This window comes from Sphaerodactylus townsendi, linkage group LG03 (genome assembly GCF_021028975.2).
Source record: "Sphaerodactylus townsendi isolate TG3544 linkage group LG03, MPM_Stown_v2.3, whole genome shotgun sequence".
Classification (NCBI taxonomy): domain Eukaryota; kingdom Metazoa; phylum Chordata; class Lepidosauria; order Squamata; family Sphaerodactylidae; genus Sphaerodactylus; species Sphaerodactylus townsendi.
In genome coordinates, this window is record NC_059427.1 from 115,352,382 (window position 1) to 115,370,948 (window position 18,567).

The following is an 18,567-nucleotide window of genomic DNA, read 5'->3' on the forward strand; positions in this document are numbered from 1 at the left end:
CTGTTCTTGGTCCCCATCCCCAGCTATAAAGATCTACTTATCAGACATAGCCAATATTCCTTTAACAAATGAAATAAGAACAGCTGCAGGCAGAAGAAACGCTGTTACTTTGGCTTCCCTGAGATTACAGAACGAGAGGTTTCCACATAGCCCTCACCTTTAGAAACCCCAGGTTTGCTTTTTCAGAGAGTGGTTTTCCCACATGTCCCCTAGGCTCTGCAGTGACCATCCCCCCAGCAGGCACCAGGGGGCTTTTCAATTTTTTTAAACCAGTAACTGACTCAGTGGTATACCACCCTATCAGTGTATTTATATGTCAATGTCCAAGTTAAAGGGTTAGAATATCTATCATAAGGACTAGGGAAGAAAACAATGGCTGCCATGTGAAGGCAACCAGGAAAATCTGTCCAGTCCTGCCCACACAGCCAGCACACCCACATTTTACTCTAATCTTTCCCAAAGCTTCATATCAAAGCAGAAAGATGGAAAAACTCCCTGAGGTACATCAGTGCACTTCAGTGCTATGTGGAAGCAGGAAAAAACCACCACAATAAACCTGGGGCAAATAACCTGTGCAATAAAGGTCTGATTTACTAGCCAGCCAGTTTGTGTTCCTCCAGGCTTACGGGAAGAAACACAAAGCACATTTGACGTGATGTCTCTTGCACACTAACCAGAAAAACTGCTCCCACTGGTTTTATTATGATGACTCTTCATAGTACTGTTTTTGGTATGGTGATATTAAGGTTTCAATTGTTTGTTTGATTGTTCCACGCTGACTGTTTGCTTAAATCTTAGAAAATGTGGCCCATCAATTTTTTTAAAAAATCAAAAGAAAGAAAGAAAGAAAGAAAGAAAGAAAGAAAGAAAGAAAGAAAGAAAGAAAGAAAGAAAGAAAGAAAGAAAGAAAGAAAGAAAGAAAGAAAGAAAGAAAGAAAGAAAGAAAGAAAGAAAGAAAGAAAGAAAGACTATATTTCTAGGCACATAAAAGGAAATGTATGTATTCTAAAAAAGAGCATTAATGTAAAGAACTTTCACTAGCAAAATAATAACTGGAATCTGGATTTGCATTCTCTGTGCTTTCAACAGAAGCAGGAATTCATTAATCACTAAGGAGAAAGCAGGAGGTGAAATTGCTGGTCATCTCACAACAGAACAGTCATTAGCAATCCATTTGTGAACTACATACACGTTAGCGTCGATTAATGCTGGCTCATTCTGTGTTAGCAGCAAGGTCACTTCCATTAAACTGGACATAGCAGCTTCCCTCACCCTGCAGAAATAAGCATAAACCCAGGTTTCCATGGTTAATTCTCAACCTCATATAGATAAGCTTCATACAAATCTATATCGCTTATTTATACACATGGATATATGCAGTGACAGAACCTCAAACTGGCAAAGGGATCTGAGATAAGGAACCCTCAGTGCAGCACTAATAGGGACATGGGTTCCCTTCTAGTCCTGGAAACCAGTCCTTGACTCTCCTTGGAATTAGCCTTCAAATATGTACCAACACGTCTTTCTTTCTTTCTTTCTTTCTTTCTTTCTTTCTTTCTTTCTTTCTTTCTTTCTTTCTTTCTTTCTTTCTTTCTTTCTGCAGGTTTAAAAACATTAAAAAAGCAAACCCATGACATCTGTCAATTGCTGGTTTTCTTGCCCACTTTAACTAAAACTGCAGTATTACATACCTACTTCTTTCAACTCCTATTTGTTTTACCCTCAAGTCATAGCTGACATGGTGACCCTGCAGAGTTTTCAAGGCAAGAACCATTTGGAGATGGTATGCTGTTGCCTGCCTCCATGTTACAACCCTGGTGATCCTTGGAAGTTTCCCATCCAAATATTTGCCAAGGTCAAGGCTGAGAGTGTGTGACTGCCCCAAAGTTATCCAGCAAGTTTCCATGGCAGAGTGGGGATTTGAACCTGGGTTTTCCAGGCCCTAGTCCAACACCTTAATCACTACACCATGCTGGTTTGTCACCAATTTTAACTAAGATTGCAGTATTATGTACATACTGCTGGGAGTAAGATCCAATGAACCTATGAGGTTTACAACATGGATAAACTTGGCTTACAAATCTACTCAATTAACCAGACTGTTTAGTCAGTACAGAAGGTATTTTGAAGGTAATGTACCAAGAACAGTTTCTTGGACAATATAAGTGATTTTAAAAAACAACAACAATTCAACCACATTGTCAGAATTCTGTGAGCAATCTATTTCTTTTAGTGCAAATAAAAAATGAAGAACTGACTTAATATATACCACATTTTTCAAAGTATAATGTAAACATGAAGTTACTATAATCATTTACCACATTTTACAGCTTTGGAAGAAGGTATTCATTTCATTTGAAGTGTGATGCGGGAGGAGAGTTTTATGGATTATATAGACTGCCACAAAAAGACAAGTGGATTCTAAATCAAATCAATCCTGTACTCTCCCTAGAACCAAAATTGAGACTACTGAGGTCACATCATGAGAAAACAAGACCTGGTGGAAAAAAACAATAATGCTAGAAAAGTTGAAGACAACAGAAAAAGAGGAAGACCTAACATGAGATGGACTGACTCAATCAAGGAAGCCACAGTCTTCCGTATGCAGGACCTGGGCACGGCTGTTAATGAAAGGACATTTTGGAGGTCAATAATTCATAGGATTGCTATAAATTGGAAGCAATTTAATAGCACTTCACGCACACATACACCCCTCTAAAATATTGACTTTAAATATCAGCTAATCATAATTATATAGCACATAACATCCTTTTCTAGCTTCAGCTGGTATAGTGGAGGCCTTCCTTGAGAAACAAGACTTGACCATAATAATCTGGTTCCATCTAGATCAGATTACTGTGACACATTGTAACATATTCTACTAGGGCTACCCTGGAAGACTGTTCAAAAGACTCAACTGGTACAAAATGTAGCAGTCAGATTGCTCCTGGTTACAGAACTCACATCACTCCTGTACTGAAAGAGCTTCACTGGCTACTAATTTCCTTCTATGCTGGCTATTACAATTAAAGCCCTAAACAGTTTGGGACCAGGATGATCAAAGTTACAACTGGTAACAGGTCCCACAGTCACCTAAAAGCATACTTGGGCCCGGGAGCATTCTTAGGCTGCAGACTCCTGTATTCAGGGATAAAGGGACCTTCTTCAGAACACATAATCCCATTTTTCTTAAATTACACTGGATGTCCCTTTTCACACTGCAAAATAATAATTAATTTATTCTGGCTACTGTGCAATGAACAGTCCAGGACACTGCAGTATTCTCCAGGGGAAAGTAGTGAGCTATACTATATTACCTTCTGCAGGCCCTCCAGCCCCACTTGATCACCAGATGGAATCATTATAGTTTGGCTAGATTTTGTAGTAAATACAGAGCGGCCATCAACACATGCCGAAAAGAAAAAGAAGGAAATCAGCAGTATTTCTGTTGTGGAGTGAGCAGGAGGAGGAGGAGGAGGAAGAAGAAGAGTTTGGATTTATATCCCCCTTTCTCTCCTGTAGGAGACTCAAAGGGGCTTACAATCTCCTTGCCGTTCCCCCCTCACAACAAACACCCTGTGAGGTGGGTAGGGCTGAGAGAGCCCCGAAAAGCTGTGGTCACCCCAAGGTCACCCAGCCCAAGGTCACCCAGCTGGCATGTGTGGGAGAGTGCACAGGCTAATCTGAATTCCCCAGATAAGCCTCCACAGCTCAGGCGGCAGAGCGGGGAATCAAACCTGGTTCCTCCCGATTAGAATGCACCTGCTGTTAACCACTACGCCACTGCTGATTAGGAAGAATCTAAGAGGAAACATACCTCATTTGACAGTAAGTTAACCTTTCTCTACAGGTGTTGTACTTTCGGATATATACGGTACTTTTCCTCACTTATAACCCTAACTAGAACACTATCTATTTTTCCATCTGCCTGGCCACTGCCACAACTAGAAGTATTATGAAAGTGCAAGCACAGATTTAAAAGAACCAAGCACAAAAATATGTGGGCCCCTACATACTTGAAATAAATGTGTGTGGGCAAATAAGCTATCTTAACAGGCTACCTTAGGAACTATGAATCTTTTTGTTGAATAGCCATAGGGAGAATATACTTGCTGCTGTGAGTGAGCAGAAAAGCACTCGCCACCACCTTTAACTCTCACATCACCAGGGTTGCCAACTGTGGATTGAGAATCACCTGGAGATTTGAGGATAAATAATGAAGAGGGCAGAGTTTAGGGAGGGATCCCAATAAGGCATAATGCCATACAGTCTGCCCTCCAAAGCAGCCATTTTCTCAAGGGGAAAAAATGTTGTAAATCTGGGAGACTGACAACCATACAAGTCACTCTAATAGTCCAAAGGGGCCCAAGGCAGCTTGTTCCAAACCCAAATGGGGAGTGGTGGACAACCCAAGGAAAATATTCCTACAGAGATTTAGTTTAGACAAGGGTACCCAGTTGAGGGCTTGATTTCTGCTTCATGACGAATAACCATCAATTTGTCTACATATTTATGGTACAGTTTGGCATGGAGGTACATTTTTGCACCTTTCCAAGAAGTCTTCAAAGGCAATTAAAAGGATACACAAAACTGCACTGTCAACTGTAAGCCCAAATGAGGTTTATTTATTTCATACACGGAATATATAATTGCAATAACGCTCTCAAACGTGTACCAAAAATGAGAAAAGGGGGAACTTTTTAATGGGTCGATGAATGCAAAGATTAATATACAAAAGAAGTCTTATACTGAAATATTGTTATACTAAGGTCATCAGAACAATATGCTCCTTTACGGGACAGTTACATAATTCATTGCGTGATCCACCTATGTCTAACCACAGTAACATGTCCTGTGTACTTTTCCGGAGGTCAAAAGAAGGTGAATGCATATGAAGTCTTAAGATGGATGGACAAGGGTTTCAACCGAAAATGAGACAACGAAAACACCTAAGCTGCATCATAACAATCTGGCAATCTTTCACCAAGGAACACTTTTTCCTCTCTTTATGTGGCATCTTGCTATGTAGATGTTCACATTTAACATCTGTAGACAGATTGTTTGCTGGGACTTGTCCAATGTGTCAAAAGGAATGCTAAGTTTGCATATGGAAAATGCAGTCAGTTAGCTTTCCCACGAATCTTTTCTAAAAACTGAAGATTTCTTCCTATAGAAATGCAATTGTTACTTTTCTTCTTGAGGAAGATACCCACAAAAAAATAAGTAGCATTACATAAGCCGTTTTCCAAGAATTCCTCAGGCATCCAATCCCTATTTCAAATATTTTTTCTCAATTTTAATTTTCTTGCTAAAGATTTTTCTTTAAGTGAAATCTAAAAGGATTTTCAGTGGCTATATTTATATTTACTGGCTAATAGCTCTAGGTATTTTTAAACTGCAAATTCAAGGATTCCTTACAGTGCTTTCGATGGCCAAACATCTCTCAAGATTGCTTCTTATGTTGTTGATTTCTGTACCCCAGGTAATATAGATGTTCTCCTGTGTTTCAGTAATGAGAGTCAATCATAACTGATGGGAAATACCAAAAGTAAGGACCTGTGGGTGGTCACAGCTAGGGGAAATTGAGAAAGAGAACTTAAGTTAGCCTCTCCTTGATAAACTCCTCAAAGGAAGAATGAGAGGACCAAGGGAAAGCTGTGAGCTAAAAAGATTCTCAAGACCAGACCTAGAGAGTCCCTACAATGAGTTGGATTATTCTACACTTTCGTCAAGAAACTGAAGGGGGCTGTCTGAGATTCTGGATGAATGCAGCTTGCCACATTGATTTCCTGAGTCCATAAAGCTCTAGCCACCAAGATAGGTTTCAGCTTCTAAAATATGGAGGAAAGCATTACTTCCCTTTGATACTAAATTCATGACTGGGATTTCTGCTAGGCTGAAGCAACCTCATCCCCTATGTGGCCAACGGACTGAATCTGCATGCTACTCTTTGCTGCTAGGAATTTTGTCTGGCTACCAAGGAAGCACACATGCACACCCCTCAGTCCATAGCATCTGGGGATGTTGCCAAGGGTGGGGATCTTTACCAGCAGATTTCTCCTCCTACCATTTGGACTCTTCCCATGTCTGCATATCAATAAATAATTTTATTTTATTTTATATGCTTATATTCTGCCTCTGGGCTTATAAAAATGGCTAAAGCCAATGTAATTATTAATGCTTGGTAGAAAAACATACAGAGGAATTTTTTAAAAAACAGTTATCTCAGTTAACCAAAACAAAAAAACCAGAGAGAACAAACAAACTGGAAATCACTAGCATATCTTTAGGTGGGAAGACAAAGTCTTCTCCTTAAGAGCTGATGATAAAATACCATCAAGAAGGGTACCACGTGGGTTCCCCTGGGGAGAAATAAATGATATATTCTAATCCACAGTTCTTCTCTGACTTAGCAGAGTTACAGAGGTTTCATCTACCAGCATCAGTCTCTAAGAAAGACATGGTGCATGTACTTGACAAAAGGACAATGGCCATAGCATGTACAGCGCAATAATCCTCATGATACAACTAAAAAGCTAATACAGCTCATTTGCCTTTTTGAATAATGTTTGCAAATGCTCACTTGGCATGAAATACGGTAAGTCAAGTGATTTATGCAACTGCACCCTCTGCTGTCCACTTACAAACATGTGACAGAAAACAAGCCAACCTATCCTCGGGAACAGAAGTACTGCTCAGTAATTCCAAATGAAACCCAAAGGTATTGGAAGTGAAGGGTGAAAAAATACATAAGAGCTGTTGATTATTTTTCCTTCTCAGCAGCTCTTCTTGTCTCGAAATGCAACCTGACATAAATATCTCTACCAAAAGTCACTGAATTCAAATTCAAATGGTAAACAATCTTCAAATAAATATAAAACCATATCTAATTGTGGAATATTTTTCATCTTTTGGTACCCCTGTTACATTGCAGAATTTGGATTTAAGGAGCTCACTGTTATCCATTGCAATTTCTATATCAAAATGCAATTACTCTGTATTATTAATTTTTATATACCACCTTAGATAGATCATGGGGAAGGTTACACCTTTTTAGTAAATATGCTGAGACTCGGGATCTACTAGAAATTTGGATTTTAATATCAACTGAATCATACCTTTTGTTTTATAAACTTTTCGTTTTATAATTGAACTAACTGTTAAATTTCTAATCCACATTATTCTTTTCATAAATGAACTTTGACGCTGGAATGTATAACTGCTCAATAAAGGTTTATTGTATTGTATTATTTTTCCTTCCCCTTCCCGCAAAATGTCCTCATCATGAAGAGTCTCACGCCAACAAGTGGCACTTGCTACACAGAAATGCAGTAACAGCAGAGCTAACAAGCCTTACAGTTTTAATATGTTGTTATACAATTTGCATTTTGAAGAATGGAATTTAAACAGCGTCCAATTACTGGAACCCCTATCCATAAGCATCCTCACGTACACACTGGTACCAATTGGGTGCTTAGAGATGGCATTGATTGATCTATGACTTGTCAAGTACTATGTGGCAGGAAGCCTCCAGCAGTGTCCCACTGTGCAAGGAAACAGTGTGTTGTCTGTCAGGCTGGCACTTTCAGCCATGCCTCTTGGTCCTCATGCCTCACAGTTAATGTTCATGCTTTATACGTGCAAGATTATACCTGCATGTTGGGGACTGAATGTGGATATGATTCAATTTAATCATGATTCAAATAATTTCATCTACGCCCATCACTATTTTTTTGCAACGCTGCAGTGGAGAAGTACGATGTTCTGGCACAACAATCAAGCACTTGTGATGTACACTAGGGAATTCCTGTCAGCATAACCCTCCTTTTGCATCCTTGCCCTGCTAACCACAGTAACTAGGACATTAATATCTATAGATCAAGTGCCTTACCATGCTCCAACATCACCTCGACTGTCTGTTGTGTAATCATTCAGACCATCCAGCAATGTGTTGTATATTTGTGCAACATTATCTTTGCTGATGTATTCAGTTGGCAACCCTTCACCTTTCACTCCTACTGTCAGGCAAATCCTGCAGGAACAACATATATGACTAAGATGTCGATACAGCTTAGGTCACAACATTTGTGGGGAAAAAATACATACAGCTGAAACATTTCTGAATAATAAAAACTATCAAAATCTATTAGCTGAAACAGAAAGTGCCGCTTTTACCAATGGGACACTAAAATTACAGGGTTAGTGATGGACTTGGCAGGTTAGACAAAGAAGGTCTTCAAGTTTTTAGAACTCCACGAAGCTTAAAGCTTCAATACATCTTCTGACCACCTTCTGAAGTAATGACACCATACTACAACAGAGATCTGGCATTCTTTCCACTTGGGAATTCCTACACTGGTTTATTTGCTTCATTTATATTTCACTGTTCCTCACAATGGGATCTGAAAGAGGTTTACATCATTTGCCTCTCCTCAATTTTATCGTCACAGCAACCCTGTGAGGTAGGTTAGACTGAGAGGGCATAACTGGTCCAAGGTCACCCAGTGATCTTTCATGACCGAATGAAGATTTGAAATTGAGTCTCCCAGATCCTAGTCCAACACAGTGACCACTGGCTCTTTATGGGGTGGAACACCTAAATTCTGCTGCTGGTTTGAGAGCTCCCCTGTGCTTTACCAACCCTATATTACCACTGTCTTTCTGATTATGCCATATAGTGTTACTTGATTTGATGATCTGAATCAGAAATCTCTGACCCTTTTCCATTCCAAGTACTGTAATCCATGTTAAATAATTCATAGGAAACACTTGGCCCCTCTTATTCCAACGCCCAAGAGTTTGGTGGTAGTCAAAACACACTCCTGTCTTCCTGAATGTAACACACCGAGAGCCAGTGTGATGTAGCGGTTAGAGTAGGGGATAAATGAATAATACAATTATGCAGAAAAAGGGTAGGGGAAGGTAGATAGAACACTAAAGTTCATGCAACTGAACAGGACAGAAAACTCAGAGTGAAATGAAGAGAGATGTGAGCATGCAGCTTCAACTGAATATAAAGAATGATGTACTTTATTATAGTTGATATACAAATTTAAAAAAAACTAATGAAGATGGAATCAACCTGTGGTTTCTACCTTTCCAAAAGATATAATGAAACTCTGTCTGTGTGATAGAGGTATTTTCATTATTCAAATATGACATACTCAGTCATGCAAACACTATCACCTAATAACCCTGATGAGTCATCTCTTAAGAGGGAGAATTCAAATTACCCTTTTATTGTCTATAGATGACATGAAAAGTGCATTTTCACTTTCAAACTCCATGACCTTCTACAAAATATGACCTAAAAACTTCAATTACCCAAACAATGTTTCCCCCCACCTCCAGAAGTCCTTCCATATTCCCTCCTCCCCCTTAAAATAAAGCAATCTCCGTTTCTTTTTGATTACCACTTGCTACTGTCATTTTCATAACCATATGAAAAGCAAATAATCAAACATACTTTGCAATAGCTTTTAGACCATCTTTTCTGGATTCAGCAAAGCTTGCATCTTTAGAAGAAATGCAAGTGACCTTCTTCAAACTTTCTAAAACCTGGAACGAAGCAAAATAAAAGCACAGAAGTATTTTGCTAAATCCACTTGTGATGAGTTAATTCAAACAAGTAAGATCTAAAGTGACGGGGTGGGGGGAACGGTGGACGTAAGAAAAATAAACCATCTACCCACACTCACCTCCTGCTCTAGTTCCAGCCTAAATCCATCATTCAACTGTATAACAAGGTTAGGATTCACAGATTATCCGTAACAAGCTATTGGACACTGTCCATGTTTAATACTTTAGTACCGTAGTAAAGACATTTCCTTGAGGAAAGATGCACATCTGCCCTCCTCCTGTGCACCCATTCATGAAGAGCTCCCCCTTGTGATGCAGTATGGAACAGACATTTTTTTCTGCACAACAATATGTAAGAAGCCCTCACCTGGATAACCAGGCTAGCCCCAATCTTGTAAGCTAAGCAGAGTCAGCTCTAGCTAGTACATGGATAGAGCAACATCAAGGAAGTCCCGGGCTGCTATGCAGAGGCAGGCAATGGCAAACCACCTCTGAAAATCTCTTGCGGAAAGGAAGACTTCTGCTCTCCTCAACCAAACGAAGCGGAAATGGTCCTCCATGATGCAATACCTCTTTGAACTTTACTCCTCCATTAACATAGTGTTTGCCTATGAGCCAAGTATGTATGTGTAAGCATGCCTACAGATATCCAGTTACGAAAGTGAGATGAGAATGCCTCCAAGGTGGCTAATCTACTCTGCTACTATGTCCATAAAAACTGATGGCACCATCACTATTAGGGCTTTGGTTAGAAAACACCATTGTTCAACAGTGATTTTATCCTGACACCACATATTCGTTTAAGCATTCAGATTTAATTAGAACGTTGTGCTCACCTCCTGGAGCTTGCCTTTCAGAAGAAACCTTGGAAGGGCACCCAAGGCTAATGAAAAGCCACACCGAATCATTTCCTCAGGGCTTTGAAGATTTGACATGTATTGCTTCACTAGCTCATCTAGAAACGCACAATAGTCATTGTTAGAACCTGGCATATTGTGGGAAGACAGGAGACTATTTGCATAACTATAAATTCTTCCCAGAGGGAAGAAATGCTGACTCCACAGCATTTTAAAAGTGTCTACGTATTATCAGAGAAAAAATAATTGTATATGGTTACATGTATGAAGTAACTTTTGTTAGTAAAGCACCATACTCAATGAGACAGCAAACACTTCTTTTGCTTCAAAGTAAATGCATTACAGGATGTGTTCTAAAGAACCCACTGACAATGGAAACACAATATTTAAAACTGATCAAAATAAGCCTGGACATTCATACATATTTAAACATTTTAATCTCAAAAGCAGCAACATGCTAAAGAAAAACTGATTAGTGTGCAGCAGAAAAAATAAGCAGAAATCATAACTCTTTATCTGTCAGCATTCAGTAAATTCTAAACAATATGATTTCGCCAGTTCTTGGTCAAAAGCGTTTAATACAGAACTGAGAAAAGGTCTGGACTGAAGTAGCGTTTAATACATAACTGAGAAAAGGTTTAGAATGAAGCAGAAGAAAGTAAAAATGAAAGGATAACGAAGTCTAAAACATATTCACAGCAGAAAAATGGTGCCATCATGGGACTATCATATCTGTCTGGAAGGTACATTCATTTAATCACTGAAGTAAGATCATCAGAGGGTTATTATGAACATACCAGCTCCCTACCAGAAGACAACCCTCAAATACAATTATACTATGTTTAGAATGTGGCTGTTAATCTTACTATTACACACCCCACATCCAGGTGGGTTGCAAACCTGTTGGTGATAGCAGCCAGACATAACTGGCCTACACATGCAGTAGTTTAGATGGCCACCGTATTTCCACAAGCCATTGTAAATCAACTCTACAAATATAAGTTTAGACAGGTTTGGGTAGCCTTTTCACCCTCAGATTCTGCTTGATGGCATCAGAGAACTCCCAATGTAAGTATTTTAAAAATTTCTGAACCACTGGGGCATATACAACACAGGGGCCTGAAGCCACAGAAACACCCTATTCTTCCCTAAACATTTCATGAGAACACCCTGGATAATGAGATTGCACCAGGACTGATATTAATTTCAAAGACATGATCTTAGTAACAAGGCGTCAAATTAAAAGGTGCCAGAAATCCAACCACAGGCTATTTCTTGATAAGGACCTGTCAATGCTTAGGGGAGCATAATATGGCAAGCACTCTTGAGAATTTAAGCATAACAACAAAATAAAATGCATGGAGTCTACAATGTTAATTTAACATAATAAATGGCTACGAGCTAAAAACAAGAGATAAAAAAAATCCTAAAACGAAGGAAAAAAAATAAGAAGCTTTAACATCTGTAGGGAGAACCAAACTATAAAACAATGGGAACGTTTATTAAATATAAATTAGGAATATGATGATGGGCAATTTGTGGGAGGAGGGGGATTTCATTCAGGTGTGAAGCTTGATTCAGTGCAGAAAGGGCAAAGCAGGTCTTCAGTATATCGCGAGCTGAGCTATCATGACTGGCTGCCACTCTACTTGCTAGGAAACTGAATCAGCCTTTTAACAGCGAGAGGAAAATATGTACATTTTTCCAAATTAGACAACAGGAGTAGGATGCTACCAGCCAGCCCAAGCTCACTGCAACCAAACATGTCCTTCTCCAACTCGTGTGAATCACTGTGAAAGGAAAGGGAGAGAGGCAGAACAGAGAGAAAGAGCTCGAAATCATGTGGAACACACATGGGATGGCTGGAAGTCATCTTGCTGCTGACATCTGCTGGCTTTTGGACCTCTGTTATTGTGTTTATTTTATTATTTCTTATCCTTTCAACTATATGATGGTAGGATGGGGGAAGGGGGGAGAAAAACAGATCAACGAATCATTCAATATTACAACTATTTAAAGAAAAATGTGCAAGAAATTTAGCAGTGGCTTGCAATTGGTCCAAATAATTAGAACCCAATAATTTCAAGATAATACAATTACTAGAACACTGAATGTCAGAATTAAGAAAAGCTCCCAATATACAATGGAACCTCGGTTTTCGTTGGTAATCCGTCGGAAAAAAATAGATGAAAACCGAAACTGATGAAAACCAAGGCAAACTTTTCCATAGGAATCAATGTTAATCCAATTAATCCGTTCTAGGCACTCCAAAAAAACATACCAAAAACACATTTTTTTTGGTGAATAAACATAGGAAAAGTTTGAAAATCGCTGAAAAAAAACAGTAACAAACAATAACATCTAGGACCAGCTTCAGAGCCTGAGTGGATCTCAACGTCGCGATCCAGAAAGCTGTCCAAAGAGGTCTGTTTCTGACGCCTCTTTAAGATTTGTCTGAAATGGGGCAAGACATTGTCATTAAACAAGTTGCAGACACGGCCTGCAACAGCTTTGTCCGGGTGATTTTTCTCCACAAACCCCTGCACCTTCCTGCAAATCGATGAAAACTGAGGCAAATCGATGAAAACCGAGACAAATTTTTCACTGAAAAAATCGATGAAAACCGAAACCGATGAAAACCAAAGGCAATGAAAACCGAGGCTCTACTGTACTGTATCTGGCTTTAACAAAGGACAATGTAACAACATATGTCAGACAGTTTTTATTGCTCCAAAAGCAGAAGAACACTTTCTTTCCATTCAGAGAATGCTTAAAGTCTTCCAATATAGTCAACTGTTGGGAATGAACTGTTGTTAATAAAAGTAAATTATATTTAGAGTTTTGCACAGTGATCAAATAGTTGGCAACTGTAAAACAAGTAGTGGAAATATACCCATAATACAGAGAAGAACACTTCCTATGCAAGCCAGTAAGCAGCCCAGACCAATTCTGCAAATAAAATTGCTTTGCTTACTGTGTTCGGTAAGCAGAGTAATAATTAAATTATCATCTGTTGAAAATCCAAACTCACGCAATTTACTGATAAGTGAAGTAAGGCTTGATAATAAGAATTAGGTCTGATTCATAAGACGTACACTAGAACAGTGGTTCCAACTGGGGGGAATGCGTACTCCCAGGATATGCACCACAGGGCTTGGGGGTACGTGAAAAAAATTACATAATGCGTTTACTAATTCGGGTATACGATTTTAGGGAAATGAATTGTCAAGTGAAACAAGATTGGCAACCGCTGCACTAGAATGTTCTAGCAATAATACTCGTAACCACATCTTAAAATGTTTTTGACTGTAGGGAACACAATCCAATTTCAAATCTAATTACCAAACTGGAGACACAATTGGGAATGCCCAATACATTTAAAACAACAACAACAACAACAACAAAACCCCTCATTTACAATCTCTCAAGGTCTGGAGCAATCATGTGCCATGTACCCATGAAGAAGCCATGTACAAGATTTGAGGTAATGTTTCATAACTCGATCAGTGCTGAAACAGACTGCCTACCGGATGTAAAATAAAATTTCCTCAAAAATGTAGGTTGAAGCCGAAAGCTACTTATATATTTTAAATGGATTTTCCATGTCATAAATGCATCAAAAAGGATACTCAGATATTTATAATAGATGTGCTCAAAATCCATTCCCAGCATTCTCTAAGGATCCCTTGTCTTCCCACTATCTCTGAACGCCAGTATTTTAGATTTAATCCATTTCACATTCATTGATAAATGGTTTAATTTGATTTCTTAAGCCTTGTCTAGTCAATGATATAACAAGATCAGAATACAGCATAATGATCTCCTAACGATGGAGCCATTACATTCACTTTTGACAAAAAAGGGCCTCAGGTTATTTAAATTGAGTGCAAAAAGTATTTACACCAAGAAGCATCTTTGCCATTCTCCTTTTAACACAGGAATTACTTCTGTTAAAAAACACTGCTTTGACCATCAAAACCAGTAGATTTGTATTTGAGCACAATAATTGAATTAAAAGAAGTATGGACCGCTTTTTCTGGATGCTGTTAGATCATTCCTGACTTTGGTTCTTTCCACAAGGAACATTTAAAACGTGCACATGTTTTGAAAAGAACCATTTCAGGGAGGGTGGTTTGTTTGTATAGCATGGAAAAAATAAAGCATTTCAAGCAAAAATGGTTCTTTCTTTTTAAAAAAAGATGTCATATGGAAACTTGAAAAGATGTCATATGGAGAGTGCCCAGCCTTGCCAATTCTCACATCATGTCTGCTTAGCTGTGAAGATAACTCACACAAAATTTTTAAAAATGGAAAAATGACACATTCGCGTAAATCAGCAGGCAATACTGACTTTTTAGTGCACAGCAATGGTGGAAATGGTAGGCAGCCACGATGCTAGATGAGGAAATGTCCATAGGACACTGCAGCAAATGACAGTCAGCACAGAGAAGTAGTAAAAATGGCAGGTGGAGGAGAAATGAAAGTGAGAGCTTCAAAATTGGACAAGAGAAATAAAACGTTTCCTGATCTCTGCACAGCAAGTAGGAAACATTCTGAAAATGTTTCAAGAAAAAAGATCACTAGTTTAGCTTTCCAAATAAAACTTTCGGGATGAAATAAAACATTTCATAACATTTTGAGGGAAAAGCAGAGAACTCCTTCCCCCAATACTTCTATTTCCGTTCTCAGGAATTTTATTTGCATTGTGTGGAAACAGCCTTTGTTTTCTTGATCTTATTGGTTTTTTTTTTATTAAAGTTCTGTCTTATTTAGACCTTGTATTCCTACAAATAAATATTCATGGGAATATCTCAAATAGCATTCCCTTCAGAGGTTTAATCTTCACACTACACTGAATTAAAAAGGTAGGGAAGAGAGCTGATTCAGAAAGACCCACGTAATTATCACTGTAACAATTTTTGGGAGTGGTAATTTGCTAGGGACATTTCAGATGGCATTGTCCCACACATGTGCAAATCAGTATTCTTTCATTTCTCCAAGGCATTTCTACAAAAGGGCCAAGCAATGCATATTAAGTGCAGCTATTTCCAATTAAGTGCTTCTTAAATGCCTACATAACTGGGCTGGGTCCTGAAAAGTTGCTAATTGCTGAGGTGCTGATTTAAGGGCTAATTTTGCCTATGCTGGAATTTTCTAGCCTACAAAATCATCATAGGTTATCCCTTAATGAAGATGGAGACAAACCTTGTGAATCATTACCTTGTTGAACTGGATGGGCTCCTCCCTCTTTCAGGCAGTAATATTCATTACAAAGGGCAGCTAATGCAGAGACAGCTGATTCCTAAAACAAAACACTGTAAGCACATATCTTCTTACCTTTTCATTACATTCCAGGACATTACACTATTAAACAGCTATATTTCAGGATAGGCCACTGGATAAACTAATCCTAACTAGAATACACTTTCGCTCCATACACCCTAGCTATGTTCAGAGGCACAGCAAGGGAAAAAAGCGCCTGGTGCACCAATGGATCCTCTGCCCCCGGAATGCCCAGGAACGTCCCCGCCCTCACCACACCCCCACCGGGGGGCGCGCCTGGTGCGTTGCGCACCCCCCGTCCCCTTGGAGCTACATCTCTGGCTATGTTCATGATCATACAATCTTATTTATTAACCTTTAATAGGCATAGACAGATCAGGATTTACACAGACACACTCTGCAGTCTCAAATATAGTTCAATGGCAAGGAAATAGTCCACATAACTGGATGGTTGACTTTGAGGGGTCAGATCACTTCAGATTTTTTTTTTTGAAATAGCCAGAACAAATCACAGTAAATACCCCTACACATCAATGTAAAAATACAGTCTAATATAAAATTGCAGTATAAATAGATCTGATTAGCAAGTTAAAAACATAATAATAAACAACAAGTATCCTACCCTGCCTAAATATTAGACAGTGTATATCAGTTAAAAACAGTTAAACTTGATAAAATGAGGGAATAGGATTAACACTTTAAAATGGTTTGTCAGGTATAGAGCTACCATACGTGTTGTATGAGACATTGTAGTCTCCAAGAAGAAAACGTATGGCATGATGAGTGTTAGAAATTTTCCTACGCCATACTAATAAAGGGTGGATTAATCTGAGACGCAACATCTGCATTTTATTGGCACTCTAGGAGGACATGGGTAAGAGGAGTCAATGGAGCCACAAGCGACAATGTCTTTGTTGTTTTTGGAGTTTGGTGATACCTTCCATTGGTAGAGGCTGAAGGGAAACTATTGAATCTGGCTAGCATAAATGCCTTGATTGGCAAACGGTAGGAGTAGATGCTGAGTGGTTGGCTATAACTCCGTGCTTGGGAAGGGATGCCCCAAAGCCCGAGGGAGAACAGACTGGAATTTTTGATGGGTAGAAAGCCTGGCGTTCATGGTCTTTCAGTCTGTCTTTGATTTGGCTGAAAATAAGTTTATCATTGCTGGTTTGAAGGCTAGTTAGATCCCCATTCCAATGCTCCTAATTTTGTTGGTAATTGGCTTCGGCCAGTTGGAGACGTGATTATATTTGAGTAGGTGTGCGGTAATGTGGGTCATCCTTGGATCTAAGAAGTGGATCTTAAGCGGTCAGAATTTTATTTGTGAGATCAGGCTAAGGTTTTGGAGCTATTGGTGAGTCCACATTCAAGGCTGCAAATGTCATGGTGATGCTCAGTGTAGTCAGTCTCGGGTCACCTTTGCTTGGAGGGAGCAGCAATGATGGATTGAAAACTGCTTCCCATTAATGAGGGTAGGGCGATACCTGATAGCAGCCTTTTCCCGGAAGTTATGGAGCAAGATCTTTGTAGTGATCATACAATCAGTTGGAATGCTTTGGTTCATCATTTCCCATAACTTGCTGTGAGACCTCTATCAAGTCTCACATCAGTTCCCCACAATGTTCAATACTAGCACAATTTATATTAAGTTTTTCTCCTGATGTTCTTTTTAAAATATAAAATTAATTCACAGATTAAAAAAAGGAAGTGGCTTCCCATAATTCCTGCCCTAATTTAGAATCCTAAACTATGTCCCATGTTTTGTGAGAATTTTTTTTACAAGTTAAATAATACTCTGATTAATAAAATTCTGAATCAATAAAAACAAGCAACAACAATAAACATGCAACATCCATACTTTTATTTGCTGTCTTGTATTGCTTGAAACAAGATGAAGACTTTGTAAACTGTCATTTATTAACCATTGCCAGCCATCTGGAAGGATTTAAAACATATTTAGTAGAATACTAGTTATTCAAGATTCAACATTTGTCATCTGTATTCAGTAATCCACAATTTCTAATGCATTATACAATTCCAAATTGTGTTTAAAAACTGCTCTCTCTTCCAAAGTAAGTACATATACTTAGAAATATATTTCTGCCCAATATGCTACCACTGCTATCCCATACATTTGCCCTTTTAATTGTTACCTGTATGTGAAAGATGCTGTAGCTGCTAGTATTCAGCAAATGCAGTTCAATGTAGCAAAATGCAAAGTGATGCACATAGGGGCAAAAAATCCACACTTCACATACAAGCTACAAGGGTCAGTGCTATCAGTCACAGACCAGGAAAGGGATTTGGGCGTCTTAGTTGATAGTTCCATGGGAATGTCAACTCAATGCATGGCAGCTGTGAAAAAGGCAAACTCTATGCTGGGGATCATTAGGAAGGAATTGAGAATAAAACTGCAAAGATTGTCATGCCCTTATATAAAAGCAGTGAAGATGCTGAAGCCGCGCCGGATTTACTGTTTCCAGACGCCCATCATCAAAAGGATATGTAGGAGATAGAAAAAGAGGTGCAGAAGGGCAACAAGGATGATTGAGGGAAGGGCAACAAGGATGGTGTTGAGGACTGGAGCACCTTCCCTATGAGGAGAGGCTGCAGCGTTTGGAGACTCTTTAGTTTGGAGAGGGAGATGTCTGAGGGGGATATGATTTGGAAGTCCCCTATAAAATTATGCATGGGAGTAGAAAATATTGAAAGAGAGAAAATTTTCTCTCTTACTCACAAGACTAGAGGCAGGGGGCATTCATTGAAAATGCTGGGGGGAAGAATTAGGACTAATAAAAGGAAACACTTCTTCACGCAACGTGTGATTGGTGTTTGGAATATGCTGCCA

At 39.0% G+C, this 18,567-nt stretch overlaps 1 protein-coding gene across 3 annotated transcripts in view; it reads right to left on the reverse strand.

Annotated features, from left to right (window-relative positions):
• The window catches only part of TBCD (tubulin folding cofactor D), a 162,916-nt gene that overhangs the window by 21,561 nt on the left and 122,788 nt on the right, over positions 1 to 18,567 (reverse strand). For all 3 annotated transcript variants that reach the window (XR_007243747.1, XR_007243746.1, XM_048487187.1), the window contains 6 exons: positions 17,578 to 17,654; positions 15,657 to 15,738; positions 10,416 to 10,534; positions 9,467 to 9,558; positions 7,892 to 8,032; positions 1,190 to 1,273 (listed from right to left, as the gene is read on the reverse strand). Coding sequence is in view for 1 of the 3 variants with exons in the window: in XM_048487187.1 (XP_048343144.1) it covers positions 1,190 to 1,273; positions 7,892 to 8,032; positions 9,467 to 9,558; positions 10,416 to 10,534; positions 15,657 to 15,738; positions 17,578 to 17,654 (595 nt within the window). In the remaining 2 variants the exon portion in view is untranslated. The remainder of the gene's footprint in view (positions 1 to 1,189; positions 1,274 to 7,891; positions 8,033 to 9,466; positions 9,559 to 10,415; positions 10,535 to 15,656; positions 15,739 to 17,577; positions 17,655 to 18,567) is intronic.